At 48.4% G+C, this 24863-nt stretch overlaps 1 protein-coding gene across 1 annotated transcript in view; it reads left to right on the forward strand.

Moving 5' to 3' along the window:
• LOC119967921 (sperm acrosome membrane-associated protein 1-like) overlaps positions 1-24863 on the forward strand; it is a 254581-nt gene that overhangs the window by 136011 nt on the left and 93707 nt on the right. The window contains exon 4 of the mRNA XM_038801018.1: positions 6169-6275. Coding sequence (XP_038656946.1) covers positions 6169-6275 — 107 coding nt within the window. The remainder of the gene's footprint in view (positions 1-6168; positions 6276-24863) is intronic.

The following is a 24863-nucleotide window of genomic DNA, read 5'->3' on the forward strand; positions in this document are numbered from 1 at the left end:
CAGGTCCAGGAGAGAGGTGTTGGGGCCTGGGCCATCCAGTTGGGTCAAGTGGGGGGGAGCCCACTTGCTGGGGTGTCAGGGTCCAGGCCCACCCAGGTGGTGGGGGAGTATTCCGGGGTGATTCGGGGCAGGGGCATTGAGTAGGGCAGGGTCAGATCAAGGGATGGGGGGAGTTAGAGTCAGGCCCGTAGATTGGAGGGGAAGGGCAAGGAAGTTCCATACAGCTGGCGGTCAGGGCTGGGGAAATCCTTGAGCGGGGGGAGGGTGGGGGGTGGTAGTGGGGGTGGGGGGGAGTAGTCAGTGAGGCTTCGGGGTTGGGAATACCCTGGTAGTTAATGAATTGGGGTTGTGTTCCTGAGTGTGGCGGGTTGGAGTCTTTGTGGGGTTTGTTCTGGATGGTTAAAGTAGTTACACTGAAGTTTGAAATGGTTTTATTTGTTCTAACTCTTTCAGAGTAACTATTGGTGTAAAACTGGCAGAACCACCCAGTTAGCAATTTAAATCACTTTGTCTGATGGTTCATAGCCCACCGCAATTGTCCAGCGGAAGTTAGTGCTTCTGGATAATTGCCAGGTAAAGCCTTACCAGGGAACCTCCGTGAAGGATTCGCCAGCGCATCTTTGGAGTAACCCCCCCCCCCCCATCTGATGCTGGGAAGCCAGGACGATACAGGCCATTATGTCAGAATTCCACGTGTTTTTACCACCTATGTAATTATTTTGATCGTGGACCAGCATTTATTGCCCATCCCTAATTGTGCTTGAGCTGAGTGGTTTGCTAGGCCATTTCAGAGGGCATTTGAGAGTTAACCATATTACTGTGGATCAGGAGTCACATGTAGGCCAGACCATGTAAGGACAGCAGCAGCTTTACTGTTTTTTTAAGGCATTGATATATATATATATAGACAAGCAACATAACCAAAACCAGAAATCACATAACAAATAAGTAACACCCCACCGCCCCACCCTCTCTACGTTCCCCTCCCCCCATCCTGCCTCACCTGTTTTTACCCCCCATAGCCTCCTCCATTCTCTCAGAACACCCCCACCCCCCGCCCACTGCTGACGTCTTAACTATCCTTGAAGGTGTCAATAAACGGCTTCCATCACACGGCAAACCCCCCCCCCCCCCAACCACAGACCATCTCAAGGCGAACTTGATATTTTACAACCTAAGGAAATCCGTCTCCAGGCTACCAGGGAGGCAAAGGCCAAAATATCGGCCTCTCTTACTCCCTGGACTCCGAGGTCTTCCGACACTCCGAAAATCACTACTTTCAGACTCGGGGCAACCTTCACTTTCAGTACCTCAGACATAACCTCAGCGAACCTGTGGCAGAATCCCCTCAGCTTCGGACAAGCCCAAAATATGTGGACATGATTTGCCGGCCTCCCAGCGCACCACCCACACCTATCCTCTAAGCCCTCAAAGAACCTGCTCATTCTGGCCACCCTCATATGCGCCTTATGAACCACTTTGAATTGAATGAGGCTAAGCCAAGCACACAAAGAAGATGTGCTCACTCTCCTCCGAACCTCCTCCCATAACCCAACCTCCACCTCCCTCCCCTGCTCTTCCTCCCACTTCCGTTTCACTTCTCCTATCGGGGCTCCCTCCCAGTCTATCAACTCCTTATAAATCTCCAACACCCTACTCTCGCTAACTCCTGTTTTCGACACGACTTTGTGCTGGAGCCCTGGGCGTGGCAGGTCAGGAATGGTCGGCACCTGCTTCCTGAAATAATCCCGTACCTGTAAAACCGGAACCCATTCCTGCTGGGCAGCTAATACTCCTGTTCCAATTCCTCTAGGCTGAAAAAGCTGCCCCCCCCCAAACAGGTCCCCAAACCACTCGATCCTCGAGTGCCGGCACCTCCAGAGCGTCGTGTCTAAACCCCCCCCCCCCCCCCCCCCCCCCCCCCGGTGCAAATCTATGATTCCCACAAATTGGTGTCCAGACCGAGGCATCTCCAACTTCAGATGCTGCCGCCACGGTCCCCACACCCTCAGGGCCGCCATCACCACCGGGTTCGTGGAGTACCTGGCCGGCGAGAATGGCAGAGGCGCTGTCAGCAACCTCCCTAAACTAATGTCCTTGCAAGAGCCTGCCTCCAACCGCTCCCACACCGACTCCTCCCCCACTACCCACTTCCTCACCATGGTTAAATTAGCTGCCCAGTAGTAGTTCATTAAATTTGGCAAGGCCAGCCCACCGCCACACGTCCGCGTTCCAACAGAACCCTCTTTACCCGTGGAGATCAGATTTTCTTTTCTAAAGGGCGTTAGTAAACCAGGTGGGGTTTTTTTTACAACAATCAGCAATGGTTTCATGGTCAGCACGAGATTTTTAATTCCAGATTTAGAAAATAAATAAATTCAAATTTCACCAACTACCAGGTATTTGAACCCAGATTCCCAGAGCATTACCCTGGATCTCTGGATTATTAGGCTTGTGGAGATTCCACTACACCATCACCACCTCCCCTTAATGATAAGAAATCAGAGGGTATGGTGTAAAGGGGATAAGGTGTAAAGTGGAATTGAAATAAAATAATTTTAATAAATAGCGGAGCAAACCTGATAAGTTGCATGATCAATTCCTTCTTCTATTTCTCATCTTCTTCTGTAATGATTTTCAATTATTGAACAGAGGAAACTGATATTGCTTTTAAAATAGAGTAGCTCAATTAATGTTTTATTAGCCTGGAGTCTGCTGATATGATTGATTGCAATCTGTGAAACAAAGGAATGCTATCATTCACTACATCATTTATACTTGTGTTTCAACTGAAAATAAGTAATGCATATTGTGGCATTTTAAGACTTCATTTGACCTCTTAATGTACATTTTACTCCTTAAAACCCTTACACTCCATTGTAAGGTTTTTAAAGAAACTCTCTTTTTATCTCTCTGATTGCACAGAAGTAAAATCAACCAAGCCTTTAATTTTGTTAACCAATTGGTTTTAATAGAATTAAATTGCAACAAGTTTTATAGATAATCTGTGAACTAGTATTACAATTCGAAACTCAGAATAACCAAATCTGCTGCTTCGGGAGAGGTTATTGATCCATTAATAGTCTGCTTAGTCTTCTGGTGCCTTTCTGGTCTGCCTTTGTTCTTTGGAAAGTGCTCTGGTTCTGTCTTTGCTCTGGTTCTGTCTTTGTTCTGCCTCTGGACTGTCTCTGAGCTTTTCTGTGGACCATCCCTCTGTTTCGTTTTAGAACAGTTGTACTTAAACCATTCTTGTTGATGTAAATCAGCTTTTCGATACCTATTCGTCCCAATAATTAAACAATTGATGACACCAGACATCATCTGGTGATGATGACGGTTTCCCACAATCTCTCATGGTCTCCTTATGTGTAGCCTCCATGGCAGTCTGCATACTACTTTACCCATTTGGTCAACTTCCCGCATGCTTCTTGATCATTTGGTTTAACAGTCCTTTTTATTTAATTCAACTTTTCTGGCTGGTAATTAATCCAGGGTTCTATTCAATCCTTTAGTTTCCTTAAAACCGGTGTTGAAAAATGAAGCTTTACAAGACATTGGGGTTTCCAGCGATACCGTGGGAGGAAGCTGAGGCTAGGGAGGCCCAAAGGCTGCTTGAGCTACCTGACAGGGAGGGCATTCCTGCTCTGACTGGCCCACAAAGAGTTTCAAAAGGAGCAGCTCATTAATCCTTACTTGGAAAAGTCATCACCTCACATCCCAGATCTATTGTTAGGCAGTTGAGAGCTCAGGAGTATTTCCAACATTCAGTTAATTCCACATCATGGTGCTGATGACACCATTGGGTTACAAATTTTGAATGTTAACTGGGCCCTCGCTTGCCTTTTGTGTGAGACTTGCTGATTGTCTGATCGGAATGTAAGTACATAAAAATAGAAGCAAGGTAGGTTATTTGGCCCCTTGAGCCTACTCCACCATTCAATAAAATCATGGCCGATCTGATAGTGGCCTTGGCCGGGATTCTCCCCTACCCGGCGGGGCGGGGGATCCCGGCGTGTCGGAGTGGAGTGAACCACTCCGGCGTCGGAACGCCCCAAAGGTGAGGACTTCTCCACACCTTTAGGGACCAAGCCTTCACATTGAGAGGCTAGACCCGCGTCGGAGTAGTTCCCACTCCGCCGGCTGGCGTGAATGGCCTTTGGTGCCATGCCAGCCGGGGCTGAAAGGACTTCGCCGACCGGCGTAAATCCGTGCATGCGCCGGAGTGTCAGCGGCTGCTGACGTCATACTAGCGCATGCACAAGGGAGGGGGTCTCTTCCGCCTCCGCCATGGTGAATCGTGGCCAGGCCACCGTGGGGGCACCCCCTGGTCGTCAGATCGCCCCGTGCCCCCCCCCCCCCACGGCCCCGGAGCCCGCCCGTGCCGCCAATCCCGCCGGTCAGGTAGGTGGTTTAATTCACGCTGGCGGGAGAGGCCTGTCAGCGGCAGGACTTCGGCCCATCGCGGGCCGGAGAATCGCCACGGGGGGACCCGCCGACTGGCGCGGGAGGCCCGCCAACTGACGTGGCATGATTCCTGCCCCTGCCGAATCTCAGGGGGCAGAGAAGTCAGGACACGGCGGGGGCGGGATTGACCCGGGGGGGTCAGAGAATCCTGCCCCTTAACTCCACTTTCTTGCCTCCTCCCCATAACCCTTGACTCCCTTGTCAATCAAAAAAGCTGTCTAATGCCATCTTGAATATATTCAATGACGTTGCTGATGTGTTCGGCAGGTTGGTTCGATGTGGACTGTACTCAATGCAGGGAAGTTAGAAACAGACGTCTAACACTGGAGAAGATCCAACACTGTTTTATTCAACTATAGAACTGCTATACATATTCAGCTGTGGATCGACACTATACTGATCTGACTGGTGACCTTGTAGTAGCCTGACCAGACTTACTAGCTACCGCATGGTGTTTGCACTGGCTAGCTCGTGGACTCTGACGGTCTCAGTGGCTGGGTGCAGAGAGAGCGGGAAACCTAGTGCCCTCTGGCTTTATAGTGGTAGTGTCCTGTCTGGTGATTGGCTGTACTGTGTTGTGTGCTGACTGGTCATCCTACGTGTTAATCACTGCCTGTCTGCATCTCATTATATACATGAGTGGATATTATGACAGTTGCCTCTAATACTTCTGGTGGAAGAAAATTCCAAAGACCAATAACCCACTGAAAGAAGAAATTCCTCCTCAGTTCCATCTTAAATGGGAGACCCCTTATTGTTAAACAATGCCCCCTAGTTCTAGGTCCCCCCAAGAAGGGAAACATCCTCTAAAAGGCAGCATGGTAGCCTTGTGGATAGCACAATGGCTTCACAGCTCCAGGGTCCCAGGTTCGATTCCGGCTTTGGTCACTGTCTGTGTCGAGTCTGCACATCCTCCCCGTGTGTGCGTGGGTTTCCTCCGGGTGCTCCGGTTTCCTCCCATAGTCCAAAGATGTGCAGGTTAGGTGGATTGGCCATGCTAAATTGCCCTTAGTGTCCAAAATTGCCCTTAGTGTTGGGTGGGGTTACTGGGTTATGGGGATAAGGTGGAGGTGTTGACCTTGTGTAGGGTGCTCTTTCCAAGAGCCGGTGCAGACTCGATGGGCCGAATGGCCTCCTTCTGCACTGTAAATTCTATGATAAACATCTATCCTGTCATTCCCCCTCAGAATCTTGTATGTTTTACTAAGATCACCTCTCACTCTTCTGAACTCCCAACGAGTATGGGATACACTGGGACGATGAAATGGTAAATGATAGGGAAGGTGGCAGGGAGGTAGCATTTTCAATGTTGACCCATTCCGCACGCCATTCCCAAAGATTGTGGTGACTGAGGGATGGGAGTTCCAAATAGGGTTTAAACAACGATGACTAAATGCATATTAAAATGCACTATCAAATCTGTGGTGATTAGGTTCTTAGAACAAGCATAAATGAAACATTGAATAGAGGCAGAATAAAAAAAAAGTTCATGGGAGAGACATTGGCTGAGGCTGGGGAAGCCACTATTTGGTGGTCTTTTGTTTGCCAGTTTGCAGAAGGGAGAGGCAGGAAGGGGGAAAAAGGGATAGTGCAAGGCTGTGAATGCTCCCAGACCAATTGGCGGGTGCACCAGTACTGAATATGTCACCTTGTGATTTGAGGAATAATGACTAAAATGAAATGTCTGACTCTTTCTTCCCTCAGGGGGCAAACCTATGTACATATCTGATGATGTGGTAGAACTTCAGTGCATCTTCACTAATCCGTCAAAAAAGTATGACTTTCTCTGGAAGTTGGTAGCAACAGATCAGGTGAGTTCATGAGGCTAACACAGCCCTTTCACAAGTGCTGACTTATGACTAGCTTTTGTGGGTTTTTTTTAAATAAAAGGAATGCTTGGAACCTACTGTCACTTGGGAAGTACTGTGTTCATCTTCTCTGACAACAGAAAAGACCAGACAAATCTTAAACCCTCCTTTGTTTGCTTTCTGAGTTGCTATACAGCGTTGCCCTGCCAACTATTGCTGTTCGAGTTTGTAGGCCTTCACTGTAAAGAAATTAATCTCTAACGACCCTCGGGGTAGGGAATATAGCTGAACTGTGGTGCAGAGCACAAAAGAAAGCCTATAAAACAGGAAATAAAATCACACGTGTTCAATTAAAAAAATATATAATAAACCTGCACAAATGCAACAGACTGAATGTTGGAATGTATTCATGATTGAAGAGCTTATCTTGGTATTAATAAAATAGACATAGGCAGAATTCAATAAATACAGCCTCAGGTTTCTGCACAAGACACTATAATGCAAGTCTTTACAAGCAAATTATAGGATTCAGAATGAGTATCGTTGAAAAACCAATCTTTTTCATGCCTGCGAGCTGCTGTATGATTTATTTTGGAGAGCATGTTTTTAAATGTGTTTTGTATTTTCTCAGTTTTCAGTGAAGTTCGAGCTTGTTTGTGTTAATTTGGCAAAGCTGCCATAATTAACAGCCATATTTTCTGAATGAATGAGCAGTTGATGGAAGTTGATTGCTGTGGGAAGACCAGAGAGTGAGTTTCACCTTCTAAGATCGGTAAACTGGTGGAGTGAATTGCTCCCCCATTGTAAAATCAATTGAAATTCATATTGTGTTAAAAGTATTTCACCACTTACTATGGCACAGTGCACTTTGAATCCTCTGGATTTCATTTTGAAACATTCCTCCACTCAACCCTTGCATGCATTTAGCACAGACTAATTCTCTTTCCAATGTCAATGAATGATAAATGCACATGTTATGACAGCCACTTTGGCCTGTGTGCTGAAATGTGGTAACAGGAGCTCCCACCATTGTAGTCTGTCTGCAGGGCAAGACAGTCCATAACAAAAGATAAAGAGCAAGAATTGGATAAGGACTCCTAAACAAAAATGAATGAACCCCTATATGAGGAGGAATGTCTAAACTTTCCATGGTGGTTGATGTTGAAAGACATGACACACTCTGCCAACTGTAGGTTGGTGAGTGCCTTCTCCTCATCCATCTCCCTCCCCCCTATTTACTCCCCTGGGCTATAGCCTATTCTGAACCATCTTATCAAGTCACTCCTTGACCATAGGTCAAGGTTGCTTTTAAGGATTACTTGTAGCTGCTGCACTCTTTCTGTTTCTCTAAGAACTCTTAAGAGGACAACTGGGGGACTCGCCCATCCAGCCAAGCCAGATTTGACGCCCTGAAATCTCAGATCCATATTAGGTGATGTGAACGAGAGCACGCTGGATGAGCCGATGAACCGGCTGACTAGGCACCCAATTTGCAATTTACCTTGGCAGATGAACCTGGGAATTTAGACCTCACGGTGTCAGTTTAAAAAATGATGGGAGAGATGTACCCACAAAGCTGTGCGGCATGGCCGATAGATGCCTCTTCCAGGATCTACCCGGGCCACCATACCTCACGAGATCTGACACGATCTCACGAGATCTGAATTATGTCCACTGTGGGTGGGATCACTTTCTAGAAAATCTGCACATTAGAGTGAGACAGCTAGTCTCACTCTGATATGCATTCCTGAGATCTAACCAAGGCGTGGGTTTAAAGCCACTTACCTTGGAGACCTCGGGTGAGCACCGTTCAGTGCTGGTCTCCATAAACGGGGACCAGACAGAATGGCATTTGTGGGGGTCTCCCAGGAGATTGGAGAAACCCTCTGGGCAGATTGGCACCCTGATTTACCTTGGCAGCAGCATTGCTCGGTGGAGCATGTCAGGGTGCAATTGCTACTGTGAAACAATGCAACCCTTTCATTCTGCTGGTCTCTGCATTGGTTTACACTGTTGATGTCCCCAGTGACACCCTGAAATGACCCAGAAGCATTGAAATTAAAATGGCTGTGACCTTGATAGACACTGGCAGTTGTGGCTGTGGAATAATGTACTTCCAAATCATCTTGCAGCACACACCATTACTCTGTTAAGGCCTCTATAATAAATCTAAGTCTCCAGCCACATTGCTTCTTTGACAAATAGAGATATGTATGCCTCTGTCTTCAACCAGGGCTATCCGGGTGCCGATGGGTAGGCGCAGAGCATCTTCGGTATAACATGATCTGCCTGCCATTGCTTCTCGGCCTTTTGGCTAAGATCAAGTGTAACATGATCTGCCTGCCGACTTTGAATTTGTTCTCACCTTCTTCCAAAAAGCACCAGGAAAGGGCGAGTCCGTAGGGAAACTCAATACTGGTGTTACCAAAACATTGACAGTGCCCTAATAATTGGTTTAAATAAAACAAAATTAAAAGGAAAAAATATATTCAGAAGTACTTATAAAATGCTATCACAGATCTTCAAATGTGAAAAGTTACACACACTTTGGGAAATAACTCAGCAACGTTCAACCCTCATTTTAAATTGGCAGGCAGATGACCATGAACAATCTCACGTGGATGGCAGCAAACTGTGTGCAAGATGCACTTTAGAAGCATTGGCCTCTTACTGGAAGGAGGTTTTTAGGGTAACTTCTAAAGTGGTGCACGTGAAACTGGACCCGGGCCCCCGGGAGGCCAAATTCGGGGTGTCGGACCAGCCAGGGTTGGAAACGGGTGTGGAGGGTGTCGGGTAGCCTTTGCCTCGTTGATCGTCCGAAGGCGGATCCTGATGGGTTGGAGAGCAGCCTCTCCACCCTGTGCCCTGGCATGGCGGGGGGACCTGTTGGAATTCTTGACTCTTGAGAAGGTTAAGTTTGAACTGAGGGGAAGGATAGAGGGGTTCTACATTTCATGGGCATTATTCATTATACACTTTCAAGAACTGGATAACATCGAACATTAGTTGGGGGGTGGGTAGGTGGGAGGTTTGGGGGGGAGGGGGGCAGTGTGTGTTAATGGTGACTATGGATGATTCCTGATTCCTTTTTGTCATTTGTTTATGTGAACGTGCGGGCTAATGTTTGGGGTTTGGTGGGAGGATGGGATCGTTGTTGTTGATATGGGGATTGACATATTTGTTACTGATTATTGTTGGTGGGTGTAAATATGGAAGAAAATGTGAAAAAGGAGGAGAATAAAGAAATATTTAAAAAAAAAGAAATGTTGGTCTCATTTTAATATTATGAACAGAAAGCTGATGGATGCTTTAGACATCAAGGTAAAATCTGTTCCCTAAATGGGGAAAGGACCTTCCTGACTAATCAGAAATCTAGGTTAAGCTGTCCACATCTCTTTTGATCGATCCTCTCGTTTTTGTGAGGTTTTGTGACGAGGGCGACCGTGATAATTTGCTGCAACCGCTGTTAAAAACTGCTGTTTCCTTTAGAGGATAGATTTTTGATTTGAAAAGCCTGTGGGTCCCAGAGGCCGCCATGTTCAAGTGGGTGAGGATTTCTGAGGATGGGGCCTTTCACACAGCAAGCAGCTTACTGTAAAACTATGGGTGAACTGCCCATGGTTTTCTGTTCATTATCCTAGAATTTACAGTGCAGAAGGAGACCATTGGGCCCATCGAGTCTGCACCGGCCCTTGGAAAGAGCACCCTACTTTTGTTTTTAAATTTATAATAATAATCTTTTATTGTCACAAGTATGAAGTTTCTGTGAGAAGCCCCTAGTCGCCACATCCCGGCGCCTGTTCAAGTTGAACCTGCGTTGCTGGGCTTGTTCTGCATCACAAACCAGCTGTCTAGCCCACTGAGCTAAATCAGCCCTTTAGAGTACCCAATTTAGTGTACCCAATACATTTCTTTCCAATTAAGGAGCAATTTAGTGTGGCCAATCCACCTACCCTGCAAACTTTGGGTTGTGGGGCTGAAACAGGGGGAGAATGAAGAGCACCCCACTTAAGCCCACACCTCCACCCTATCCCCATAACCCACGAAGGGGCAGTTTAGCATTGCTCACTAAGGGGCAATTTATCATGGCCAACCCGGCTGACATGCACATTTTTGGACTGTGGGAGGAAATCGGAGCACCTGGAGGAAACCCACACAGACACAGGGAGAAAGTGCAAACTCCACACAGACCCGAGGCCAGAATTCAATCCGGGACCCTAAAGCTGTGAGGCAACAGTGCTAATCACTAAGCCACTGTGCCGCCCCTCAATTATGCAATGGAAACACCATTTTCTAACTCAGTCAGTGGGGGCAAATTGAGCTTTGACAAAGAATCATCCCGACTCGAACCGTTATCTCCGTTCTCTCTCTACAGGTGCTGTCAGACCAGCTGTGATTGTCCAGTATTCCCTGTTTTTGTTTGGGCTGAATTTAGTCATAGCTGTGGTGATATGCATCACTGTAAATACACAAGGGGTTAATGTAAATACACGTAGACTAGATAGACACTAGAGGGAGCACCAGAGACATGACACACAGACATTCAACCAATAGGCCAGTAAGATAGGATACGACCAATGGGCATTTATGATAGACACAGAGGTGACACTACCACAGGAGGGCATGACACCAACCCATATAAAAGGACACAGCACACATGATCTTCCTCTTTCCAGTGGAGACACTTAGTGAGTACACAGGGTTGATTGAATACATCACACCCACCACGTGGATTGTAGCAGACTGGTTCATCAGCCTGAGTAGCTGTAGCAGGATTAACAGGAGAGTCGAATCCAAGTAGGAGAATCGTTAACAGTTTAATAAATGTGTTAAAGCTATCTCCCAAGTCTGAACCTTCCTTTGTCAGAGTGCACATTAAGGAAGCAGCTTATGCCACGTCAAGAGCATAACAAACCAATAGCCACCTGACCTAAGTGATGCAGTCATCAACTTAAAATAGCAATGGATTATTTTATTTTTCTTTAGAAAACATTTTATTGAAGCATTTATAATTTTAACATTTAAACATTCCAAACAGCAGAGTGGACCGACACGCAACAACATCACAATAACATACCCAACTTCACCCCCGCCCTACCTCCTGACTGCCCGTATATTAGATTCCCTATTCAATGGAATATTTTCTGCCTTGTTTACTCTGACATTATGATACAAGCTGGGTAATTCCAGGCAGGAGGCAATTTGTGAGGGACAAATTGGTGTTCTATGATGGATATAGGAATCCAGTTGCAATTTAGTGGTACATATAAATGCAGCTTGCACCCATTGATACTGGCATCAGGTGGCCTAGTGAGCTGTTGTCGAGGATGCTCAGAAAATCAGCCGTGATTTAAAAAAAAAAATTTAGAGTACCCAATTATTTTTTTCCAATTAAGGGGCAATTTAGCACGGCCAATCCACATAACCTGCACATCTTTGGGTTGTGGGGCTGAAACTCACGCAGACATGAGAAGAATGTGCAAACTCCACATGGACAATGACCCAGGGCTGGGATCGAACCCAGGCCTCAGCGCTAAATTTGATAAAACCTGTGCCACCATGCTGTCCCCAGCCATGACCCATCTTCATCTATTATTTCTGAGGTGACAATGGCAGTATTAATATTTCTCCTGGCCAGATAAAGGCAAATGAGACTCCCACCATAAAATGTCTCAGGCCTCAAATTAGCAATAATGGGTAGGGTACAGGACCACTCTACCCACCAACCACCTATTAGGGCCAAATGTTAAAATCAGGCTCACCGCAGGATGTTGGTGCAATTTCACCCAATATGTGCTTTGGATGTGTGCAACTCTGGTCTGAGAGGGAATGCATAAAATCATTCCTCGTAGCCTGTTAAAAACAACAATTGAAAAGAAATGAAACATCTTAGGCTATTCATTAAAAGAAAAAGAGCAGACAGGGCAGCACGGTGGCCTAGTGGTTAGCACAGCTGCCTCACGGCGCTGAGGTCCCAGGTTCGATCCTGGCTCTGGGTCGCTGTCCGTGTGGAGTTTGCACATTCTCCCCGTGTTTGCGTGGGTTTCGCCCCCACAGCCCAAAAATGTGCAGAGTAGGTGGATTGGCCAGGCTAAATTGCCCCTTAATTGAATAAAATAATTGGGTAATCTAGATTTTAAAAAAGAAAAAGAGCAGACATTAAGATTAACAAATGCCTAAAGATCAAACAAGATAACCAGACATCAATTATAGAACATAGAACATACAGTGCAGAAGGAGGCCATTCGGCCCATCGAGTCTGCACCGACCCACTTAAGCCTTCACTTCCACCTTATCCCCATAACCCAATAACCCCTCCTAACCTTTTTTGGACACTAAGGGTAATTTAGCAAGGCCAATTCACCTAACCTGCACGTCTTTGGACTGTGGGAGGAAACCAGAGCACCCGGAGGAAACCCACGCAGACACGGGGAGAACGTGCAGACTCCACACAGGCAGTGACCCAAGCTGGGAATCGAACCTGGGACCTTGGAGCTGTGAAGCAACTGTGCTAACCACTATGTTACCGTGCTGCCCTTAATTATTGTTACCTAAGAGACAAAACTGTCTCCAGAATTGTGATGCACAGTTTATGGTAATTGTCCCCACCTTTTACACTCTGGTGTACTAAGGTGAAAGCAGACTAAAAATCCATTACAATAAGGTAATTAATATTAATTTGGCACAATTTAATGACACAGTTAAACTAGCTGTGTCCGACATTGTGCATTAACCTTGAATGTCACAAATTTGATAAAACAAATCCACTGAGCATTAGAGATGTTCCTAACATTCAGGCTGCGAGCTGTGCTCTTAAGGTTTATAAAGAAATGGACACTGTAGAAGCACAAAGATAATCATTTTAACAATTGTCCTTGTTGAGTGAAAATATCCAGACATGACCAAAGCTCGTCTCTGCATCAACTATTATTTTTATACCTACTGCCATTTATTCTTCAATAAAGGAAATAGATTTCATTAGAAACGATTCCTATGGTTTATTTCAAAAAATAACCTTGGACGTTTTGGTTGTCAGTTTACAAATGAATTGGTTATCCAGTTACAAAGAAAACTCTCCAGGGTAGTTGCCTTAAGGAGATGTACCAAATGATTCCCTTTCTTGACTACTCTTTTGAATTTTGTTATGACTTGGTGAGGAGGAGTGAACCGGCTCCCTTTTATTCAGCCCCGTGGTTGGTCGCAACAAAGATTTATTTTCCCCTCAAATGTCTTTTCCAATCCACTAAGGAGCAATTTAGCATGGCCAATCCACCTAACCTGCACAATTTGGACTGTGGGAAGATACCGGAGTACCCAGAGGAAACCCACGCAGACACGGGCAGAGCGTGTAAACTCTGTGCAGACTGTTACCCAAGGATGGAATCAACCCTGGGTCCCCGGCGCTGTGAGGCATCAGTACTACCACATAGGTTTAGAGAGAGAGAAATTCCTCACTGCTTTCAACTGCAGTTTTTCCATATGACTTTGATAACTTCTTTCTCTGTCATGTTTGGCAAAACCAGTTCTTAAACCTCCTGTACATATATTCTAAATAATTTGATTAATATATCTTGAAGTCATTGTTGTAGAACAAGTAGGGGCGGCACAGTAGCACAGTGGTTAGCACTGTTGCTTTACAGTGTCAGGGGCCCAGGTTCGATTCCTGAGTTGGGTCGCTGTCTGTATGGAGTTTGCACGTTCTCCCATGTCTGCATGGATTTCTTCCAGGTGCTCCAGTTTCCTCCCACAAGTCCCGAAAGACGTGCTGTTAGGTGAATTGGACATTCTCAATTCTCCCTCTGTGTACCCGAACAGGCGCCGGAGATGTGGCGACTAGGAGCCTTTGCACAGTAGCTTCATTGCAGTGTTAATGTAAGTCTATTTGTGACAATAAAAGATTATTATTTATTTTTTGAAAAATATTTTATTAAGGTATATATAATTTTAGCAACAAATTGCCATAGTGCTAACCACTGTGCTGCCGTTCTGCCCTTTGGCTGAGTGTTTCCTGCCACCTCTGGCAGTGAGAGCCACACCACTATTTAGCCACACATATTTGGAGTTTTGTGGAGTTTCTCCCCGGCCTACCCACATTTAGGGCATGATCTAACGGAAGAGTTTCTAAGTGTGATAGCGAGCGGGAACTACAGCGAGCTTCCCGACGATTGACCCTGCGAGGACGTCACTGCTATCAAATGTTAATTGGTCCATTTAATGATGCCCCATAGGCTTCACGCCGCAAATGATTGTCCCGCCAGCTGATTCGCTGAGACCGCGCTCGCCAGGCCCGCACTAACGAAGGGGAGCAGCACTTAAACCAATCCCATAGAGATAATTCGACATAGCACGCAGCCGTGCCACTAAGGAGACCAGCTCCAAGATTCGGAGCTGCCGACCAGGCCCGTCTGGATTCGGTGGAGCTGCAACATGATACCCTGTCCCCCCAAGGGGCTCAGGGGTGGGGAGGGGCAGCCACAGGGCAGCCAGTATTGACTGGGAAGAAGTGACAGTGGTCGTTAGTGTGGGGAGCGTAACCCGGAGGGCCGCCAAACAGTGCCATAAAAAGCTCAATGACCTCCACCGGCCCTGCCTGTCACCCCCCCCCCCCCCCCCCCCCCCCCCAACCCGGCCGACATCCGTGCCTGGCCCTTCCCCCACCCGCACCCAACATGGGCGGAGGGGTGCTGGACACCAGAGTCCTCACCCCCTACAAGGAGGTTGAAGGTTCCGAGGGTGGCCCGGGACAGATTGGTCACCGACATCGCGATTGGCCTGCACTGCAGAGGTGGGTAGCCACCGGACCCCACCCAGAAAACCAGTCACATGTGAGTTGCACATGCCAGCATGTCGATCCTGCCATCTCACTGGCCACATGTCCATTCTCCCGCAGGATTTCTATCCGATGGCGCCGGCCCATCCGGAGTGGCCCCTCCCCCCACCACCATGCCTCCCATGGGAAACACCATGGTGGAGAGCTCTGAGGATGCCACTATAATAGTCACGGCACAGCTGTCATCCCCACCCTCCACCAACACAGGGAGACACATCTCGGTGGGCGAAAGTAGTGGCCGGTCTTCTGGGGAACATTCTGATGAGCGCTGCACAGTTGCTGATGCACAAGGGCAGGAATATCCAGGCGACACAGCAGTCAGGGGTCTTCTGGAACCCGGGATATTGCTGAGTCCCAATCAAATGCTGAGCCTCTGGAACAGGTTAACCCAGAGCTCATGCAGTCGATAGGGTGCGGCCTAGTGATTCAGAGGGGAATGTCAGCTGCACTCCAGCAGGTTCACAGTCGATAGAGGAGTCCCAAAGGCGTGGGGGGGGGGGGGGGGGGGGGGGGGGGTGATGGTGCCAGCAATGCTTTGCACCAAGGCCAACATTGCTAGGGTGGTGACCGCAGTGGAGAGCCTGGAGCACAACATCAGCAGCATGAATGGTGGTGTCCAAGGCGTTGCCCAGTCAGTGACGGCCATGACTGACAGCATGTGCCAGTTGGAGGTGGACTTTTCCGAGGGGCTGTGGAGCGCGTCCCAGTCTCAGGTGGGTATTGCCGAGGTGCTCAGTGCATGTCCCAGTCACTGAGGACCATGTCCTAAGATGCAGGTGGACATTGACGAGGCACTGCAGAGCGTGGCCCGATCACAGAGGGGCATCGCTGAGGGTGCCGACACCATGGTGCAGATATTGTGGAGCCGCCAGGGCTGGCAGAGCCAGATGATGCAGTGGCATCCGGAGCTCAGTTCAGCAGCACCTCCGTCCTGAGGTGACCCAAGGTGGAGTGCATGCAAGGGGCCAATCCGGAGCCTCCCTTCAGGGTGACAACGGCAGCCACCAGCATCCCTGAGCCCACCCCTGACAACATTGCGTCTTGGAGTCGGCATCCGGAACAAGGTGACAAGGCAGGGCATGTTCTGCCGGCGAGTGGGCTGGGACCCCCAGAGTACGCCTGGCAGGGGCATCAAAGGCCAAGAGATGAAAAAAGCAGCAGGTTGTCTCAACCATGATGTGCATCCTATGGAAACACCTAGATGTAGTGGCAGAGAGCCAAGACTAAGCAGATGGAGCGAGGATCTTTGAGAGAGAACAGGGGTGGGGAAACGGAAGTGGGTGGGGGGCGGGGGGGGGGGGGGGGGAGAACAGGGAAGGGAGTTGGAGGGGTTGAAATGGGGTGGCACCATCGGGGACTAGGGGGAGTTGGGATCACTATTGTACAACAATAAAACAGGTTGCATCTGAGACTGTGAAGCCTCTGCCGCGTTATCCCGCAATGTGGGCCGACCTCCAACCCACTGCCCCAACCCCCCAGCGAAGGTGCTCCTGGATCTGCCCACCCCCACCCAAGACATACCATGTGCAGGTGATGGGCGTGAGCGTGCACTTGGTAGACAGACAGGAGTCACAGTGGGATAGTGGGAGCACCAGTGCTCATCTCACAGTGGGTTATCATCACGTTGATGCTGCTGCCGCTGCCTTTACCGACCTCTGCCTGCCTGGCCTGCCAGCAGCACCATAAGGGCAGCCTCCACGGGGTCCAACATATCATCCATCCCGTTTAACATCTGTAAGCAATTGATAAGGGTGAGGGACAGTCAATCAGCGAAGGCCTCCAGCCTAGTACCCTCCAGACCCCCATGGTTCCCCCCCCCCCACATCTCCTACCACCCGTTAGGGTGCCATTCAACCCGCTGTGCACAATCACCGCAGCCCATGGGGGAGCCCCGTTAGTTAAGGGGTTGTTCCCGTTCACGGTATGGAGATTGGCTTTAATTGGTGATTAATGGTTTCTCACCACGACACGGAAGGTTCCTGATTTTGCCAACGGGAGTGGGCCAGTTAGATCGCATGGATCTCGCAATCTAATGGCCGTCTCACACTCAGGATCTCGCTCTTTCCTGCAGTAGGGAGCTGAATCCGCTGACCAGGACGTCTCGTCAGAGATCGAGCCACCATTTCCCTAAGTGAGCTTGAGGGTCCCCCACATCCCCCACCCATGGGCAATGTCAATCCCACCCCACTTTGGGGTCATTTTCAGGCCTTCCCACACTGCCTTTCAGGCCCCCTCCATTTCTGGACCCCCACCCTTCAAACCCCCAACCTTTCCGTGGTCCGTTCATACCCTGCTTCACCCTCCTCCCCTTCATACACCCCTCACGCCCCCACTTTCATGGGCATGCCCCCCCCCCCAAGGTACCGGCCCTTGGCAGTTCCACACTGGCATGAGGGCACCCTGGCACTGCTACCTTGGCACCCAGGCAGTGCCCCTGCCATCTTGGCAATGCCAAGGTGCCTGGGTGCCAGGGGGAGCTAGGGTGCCACCTGCCATGCCCCCGCCCACCCAGGGTTCTCTAATGGCCTGGGAGACCTCCCAGGTGCAGTGATGCATGGTCCACATTTGTGTGGACCAGTACAAAATGGCGCCTGGTTAGGGTCTCCTCAGTGAGGCCGATAGACCCCGGGAGCCAATTAGATCCAGCATAGGCATTGGTAAGCCAGCGCTTAAGCTCACTTAATTATTCGAGTGTGGATCCCACCCACCATGGGTGGAATCCAGATCATGACACCTCGCAAGATCTCGTTAGATCCCACAGGGCATCTTGACCAACGGGAATTCCAGAAGTGGTTTCTCATGGCATTTACTGGCTGTGTCCCATTCCGATTCCGGCAAGATGCGGCCGGTAAATCGTATGCTGCATAAAGGTGTCTGTTATATTACTTGAAGTAATATATGTTACTCATTTGTTTATGCCGAGAAGTTCTTAAACTTGATGATGATGAATACTCAAAGTCATCCAGTGAAAACAAATAATTTATTGAGTAACTAATCAATTAACTTATGAGTTTGATTCTTTAATACTTTTACTAAATATTAAATTAAACAAGATATAAGTAGATTAAACTATGAATATTTGTATTTGCACTCTGAGCTAACTCTACACCTCTATTCTCTAGTCACAACACACCCGAAGAGAGCGGGAAAACAGATTGAGCCTGTTTTCATACCCCCTGTTAGTGTTGCCCTCTAGTGATCATTTAACGGCAATGACTATACTTTAACCCCTTATGTATATACATATACATATACATAAGTGTCCACACAACATGTGTTGTGCATGTGATTATACTACATTGTGCATGTGATTATACTACATTGTGCATGTGATTATACTACATTGCAAAATTCATAGACATGTTCCAACCATTTTAAGCATCAGAGAAACCAAAGCTTTGAACAAAGAAGCCTACGCTTAAAAATATAACTATCCACTGGGATATGGTCACCCAGTTCTACCTCAGATACAGTAATAGGATGGTGTCCATTTCTGACTTGCTGCGGGTAATCTGAGCACACGCATTTTGGCATTCTCCCAATAGCAGCAGCTTGTTTCTTTATAAGTCGTCCTACCTGAGAGTTGGTGGGAACACAGATGCAAATAAAGAATCCAACTCAATTTTAGAAAGCCTTCCGAGAATGTGCCAGCTGGATAACTGATTTTGGTTGCTGAAGTTTTCAAGTTATTTTCTGTTTGAACAGTTTATAGGGATAAGCTAACACTTTATTATCTACTTCGAAGACATTTTTATTACATTTTGTACGCATCAAGGTCCTGTAATGTTGAGTGGAACATTTCCTGGCTTTTGCCTTTTAAGGGTTCTCAGCATATGTGCAGTACAGATGTAGAGTAAGATTTCTTGAAATCTCCATTAATGCACTTTAACGACTTACATTAAAAAGCCCAACCTGCTGCACTAGCATGACATATCCAATTTCCACACCACTCAATGTTATGGCTGGCCTGAGCAAATTATACAATTTGTGTAAATCAATTTACTCCACGCTGTGGACCTGACATTATTAGGGGCTGGATTCAAACTGCCGCACTGGCCTGCTAACATGACTTGCATATCATTTTTTCCACATCCATTAACAAAACAATCCACAGCTTCTCTTCATTATCTATAAGCCACTGTTTGGTAATATTGGCTGAGAAATTCAGGTTGTGCTGGGCACAAAGTGAGCGATGTTTCTGAAGTACAGAGGCCCGAAATTCACCCAAAATGAGATGTTGAACCTTATTTTCACAAGGCCCGTGAACTGTGAATGCAAATCGGGCACTCCCAAGCTTGATAGTTAGAGCCTTCGCAAAATTAACTGCCTTGGATGACAAGCTGACCTGTAATAAATTCTGGGAGTGGTATGGTGGGGATGGGAATTGGGGGGAAGCCAGGAGGTTGGGGTGTCGGTGGATAGATTGGGGGAGGGGGGAAGGTGGGAGAGGTGGTTTTGGTGGTCACCAGATGTCCCCACTTCATAGAATACAGAACACAGAACATACAGTGCAGAAGGAGGCCATTCGGCCCATCGAGTCTGCACCGACCCACTTAAGCCCTCACTTCCACCCTATCCCCGTAACCCAATAACCCCACCTAACCTTTTTGGCCACAAAGGGCAATTTATCTTGGCCAATCCAGCTAATCTGCACGTCTTTGGACTGTGAGAGGAAACCGGAGCACCCGGAGGAAACCCACACGGACACAGGGAGAAAGTGCAGACTCCGCACAGACAGTGACCCAGCGGGGAATCGAACCTGGCACCCTGGCGCTGTAAAGTCACAGTGCTATCCACTTATGTTACCGTGCTGCCCAAACTGCTCAGACTTCCTGTCTGAGATCCAACTATCTTTAGTAGTTGAAGCATCGTGATATTCTCTTTACTCTTTCGAAAAACCAGCCATGTCAATGCTCATTTTGGTTCTCCTTTAATGGTCAGGAAAAACTTATTTTCTGTTCGTTGGTGGATTCTAGAAGTCCTATAAAGAGGTGCGAGTGAACAACAATGAGTGTTGATTGGCAGGAGGAAAAAATTTCCATCTCTCACTTAGGAGGAAGTCCAGCCTTGGACAGCTGCTAGCCAATCAGATTGGTGGTCAGTTTGTTAGTCCCTCCAAGCACAGTGCTGCAGTGGCTAGAAGAGGCACTGCAAGGAGCTTCCTGGCACTAAGGGGTAACTTTTCCAGTCCCACCTGTCACGCGAATTGTCATGGACAGGACGGAAAATTTGGTGGACCATTTAAAGGTGGTATTTAAGCCAGAATGTCCGGTCTCAGGGCAAGCATGAACGGAAAACCTCGTCGTTGGCTGGATTTACCAACCACCCCACTGCCTGTGTTTCAGTCGCGGAGGCAGCCGGTCAGTGGGATTTACCAATCCCGCCGTTGTCAATGGGATTTCCCACTGACTGCACCTCTCGTCACTGGGAAACCCGTACACCGCCGCGAGCAGCCAGTAAATCACGCCCTATGGGGCAGCAGGGTAGCATGGTGGTTAGCATAAATGCTTCACAGCTCCAGGGTCCCAGGTTCGATTCCCGGCTGGGTCACTGTCTGTGTGGAGTCTGCACGTCCTCCCCCTGTGTGCGTGGGTTTCCTCCGGGTGCTCCGGTTTCCTCCCACAGTCCAAAGATGTGCGGGTTAGGTGGATTGGCCATGCTAAATTGCCCGTAGTGTCCTAATAAAAGTAAGGTTAAGGGGGGGGTTGTTGGGTTACGGGTATAGGGTGGATACGTGGGTTGAGTAGGGTGATCATGGCTCGGCACAACATTGAGGGCCGAAGGGCCTGCTCTGTGCTGTACTGTTCTATGTTCTATTAACCAGAGTGGCAGGGGTCCCAGGGCAGGGTGGTACGGAACGCTTGAGGGAGAGGTTGAGGTCTCAGTGGATAGATCGGGAGAGGGGAGGAGGTAGGAAATTGAGTTTTGGAGGTCGCCAGGTACCTCCACTTCCTGCCTGGGGTCTAACTATCTTTAGTAGATGAAGCATTGTGATATTCTCTTTACTCTTTTGGAAAGCCAGCCGTGTTAAAGCTTCCCTTGGGCATTGGCAGGAAATGGGTGGTGGAAAATTGGCCACCAGTTGAACCCCATGACCAGTTTTCCTTTCCAATTAAATCAAGCTGCAGTAGCTGGGTTCTGTAGCAGATCGCCAACTTGCTACTGTTTGGTTTTTCAGCTGTTTGTGCGTAACACATTTATTTGATGAGCTGCTTTGGCAGGGAACCCGGTCTTGTTAGTACAACCTCGCAAATGGGTAGTTAGAGGAGCATTGTAGGACAGTTTTCACCATCAAATTCGGGTGGCTTCTTCAATAGGCAGACAATTACCCACAGTGTATATTTCCAAGTAGATATAGGATCATATATGATTTAAATTTAGGGTGATTCAGGTTGCAAGGATACCCACATGGCTATGATGCGAGATGGATAACCTAGAACAAGCAAATTGAAAAGATGACACTGCGAATTGTGAAATGAAATTCAACATATAGAGTATTGGGGAAAAATGACGAAACTGTCAGGTTTTTATAAAAATCCACCTCATGTTGTTCAGGAAAGGCATTCAGCTATCACTGCCTGTTCTGGTTGACTTGGCTGATTCTTATAGGCCTATACTCAGTTGTTAGGGCAGCTATGATGTGAATAAATGTGGCTTTATCTGTGATAGTCGGATTGAGCTGTTCATGTATCACAGTGTTCCTTTTACTCTCATGACAACTTTTGTGAATGTTCCCTTTGGGCGATGGCAGAACGCCACCTAAAAATACATCATTTTTTAAGCATGTTTATGTCAACTGACATGGTTTATGTGTGCATCCAGTGCCTACCACTTCATGTAATGTTCCTGCCGTGAGGCCCATCAGTTCTGAGGGCTGAGTTTCAAAGCCCCAGTTTTAACCTGCCCACTCAATAGGAATGAGGTAGCTGGGTAGGTAAATTGGCAGCTGAATATTTATCAATGCCCCCCTGGCTCATCCCCGCTCTATGGTCATTTTAACCACACACATTTTAGAGATGGCTATGATGTAAGTTACAGACAGGCTGAATGAAAATCAAAGTCTTCCCTGTCTCCCCTGCTCTTTGCACTGGCGATTGAACCGCTGGCCATGGCGTTGAGGGAGTCAGGGAAGTGGAGGGGTCTGGTGCGGGGGGGGGGGGAGGAGCACCGGGTATCGCTGTATGCGGACGACCTGCTGTTATATGTGGCGGACACAGAGGGGGGAATGCCGGGGGTGATGGAACTGTTAGCGGAATTTGGGGGCTTCTCGGGCTATAAGCTGAACTTAGGAAAGAGCGAGGTATTTGTAGTGCACCCGGGAGATCAGGAGGAGGGAATTGGGAGGCTCCCCTTCAGGAGGGCAGTGAAGAGTTTCAGGTACCTGGGGGTGCAGGTGGCCAGGAGTTGGGGGGCTCTTCATAAGTTTAACTTCACCAGACTAGTGGAACAGATGGAGGAGGAATTTAAAAGGTGGGACATGGTGCCGCTATCGCTGGCGGGCAGAGTGCAATCCGTCAAAATGACGGTTCTCCCGAGGTTCTTGTTCCTCTTCCAGTGCTTGCCCATCTTTATCCCTAGGGCCTTTTTTAAAAGGGTGACCAGCAGCATCATGGGATTTGTTTGGGCGCATGGCACCCCGAGGGTGAAGAGGGTCTTCTTGGAGCGGAGTAGGGATGGGGGGGGGCTGGCGTTGCCCAACCTCTCGGGGTACTACTGGGCGGCCAACGTGTCGATGGTGCGTAAGTGAGTGATGGAGGGGGAGGGGGCAGCATGGAAACGGATGGAGAGAGCGTCCTGTGGGGATACAAGCCTGGGGGCCCTGGTAACGGCGCCGTGGCCGCTCCCTCCCACGAGGTATACCACGAGTCCGGTGGTGACGGCTACCCTCAAGATTTGGGGGCAGTGGAGGCGACATAGGGGAGAAGTGGGGGGCTCGATGGAGGCTCCGTTAAGGGGGAACCATAGGTTCGTCCCGGGGAACATGGATGGGGGATTTCGGGGATGGTATAGAGCGGGCATTAGACAGCTGAAGGACCTGTTTATCGACGGAAGGTTTGCGAGCCTGGGGGAGTTGGAGGAGAAATTTGGGCTCCCGCCGGGAAACATGTTTAGATATCTGCAGGTAAAGGCATTTGCTAGACGGCAGGTGGAGGGATTCCCTGCGCTCCCCGCGAAGGGGGTGAGTGACAGGGTGCTCTCGGGGGTCTGGGTCGGGGAGGGGAAGATATCCGATATCTACAAGCTTATGCAGGAGAAGGAAGAGGCGTCAGTAGAGGAGCTGAAAACGAAGTGGGAGGGGGAACTGGGGGAACAGATCGAAGACAGGACATGGGCTGATGCCCTGGAGAGGGTAAATTCTTCCTCCTCGTGTGCGCGGCTTAGCCTCATCCAATTCAAGGTGCTGCATAGGGCCCACATGACTGGGACGAGGATGAGTAGGTTCTTTGGGGGTGAAGATAGGTGTGCCAGGTGCTCGGGGAGTCCAGCGAACCATGCCCATATGTTCTGGGCATGCCCGGCATTGGAGGAGTTCTGGAAGGGGGTGGCGAGGACGGTGCCAAGGGTGGTGGGATCCAGGGTCAAGCCAGGATGGGGACTCGCGATCTTTGGGGTTGGGGTAGAGCCGGGAGTGCAGGAGGCGAACGAGGCCGGTGTGCTGGCCTTTGCGTCCCTAGTAGCCCGGCGAAGGATTTTGCTACAGTGGAAGGACGCGAGGCCCCCAAGCGTGGAGACCTGGATCAATGACATGGCGGGCTTCATTAAGCTTGAGAAGGTTAAATTCGCCCTGAGAGGATCGGTGCAAGGGTTCTTTAAACGGTGGCAACCTTTCCTCGACTTTCTGGCTCAACGATAGGGTACTGGGACAGTAGCAGCAGCAACCCGGGGGGGGGGGGGGTGGGGGGGGGGGGACGTTGATTATGTTGGCTTATTTTATTTAAATTTGATTTATCTAATTTTAATTTATGGTTAAGTTCTCTTGTTTGGGGTGGGGGGGTGGGGGAATGTGATACATGTGATGTTACGGTATGGGGGGAATTGTGGGTGTTATGGGGCTGTTAGTTGCATATTACTGCTTTTTGCTATACTTTTTGTTATATTTTCTGTAAAAAATTCCAATAAAAATTATTTAAAAAAAAAAAAAAGAAAATCAAAGTCTTACAATGGAATAATGGCTCTGAAGCCATTTGAACTAAAATGAGGCAAAGCAATTGACTGTAGTTTTTCAGGCTGGTTCTTTTCCAAGGTTTCTGTGGCAACCTTTAGAGGGTGAGGAGAGCCTAGAGAAGGGGAGAAGAGAACAGTAACTGAGGCAATGTATAACTCCGAATACTAGACAACACCAAGGAGCTCCCCCGCGTCTGTGAGAGTAGAAGCTTTGTCAAAAAGTGCTGATACTGGGGACATTACCCAACCCTACTGGACTTTTATAGAAACTGGACAGTTTCATGGTCATTCTTCCTTGATGCTGTATCTGTTCAAGTTCATTTTACGACTCGCAATGCCACCGTTTCAATTTGCTCAGGTAAATTGATGCGAAGTGGGTTTGGAGGGCAAGGAAGTGGAAGTTCCTGGGACAGGGGACATTTAAGTGTGACAATAGCATAAATGTACAGAACTGTAAGGGTTAATGTTATGCCCAAATCAACCTCTAGAGGGAGCTGGATGTAGAACTATATAAGGCATCGGTGGGGGTGAGAGTTTGAGGAGAAACTTAGAAGACAGACTGTAGGAAAGATAGTGTAAGTGAGAGCAGAGCATAG

Source organism: Scyliorhinus canicula, chromosome 6, assembly GCF_902713615.1.
Source record: "Scyliorhinus canicula chromosome 6, sScyCan1.1, whole genome shotgun sequence".
In the NCBI taxonomy this organism is placed as follows: domain Eukaryota; kingdom Metazoa; phylum Chordata; class Chondrichthyes; order Carcharhiniformes; family Scyliorhinidae; genus Scyliorhinus; species Scyliorhinus canicula.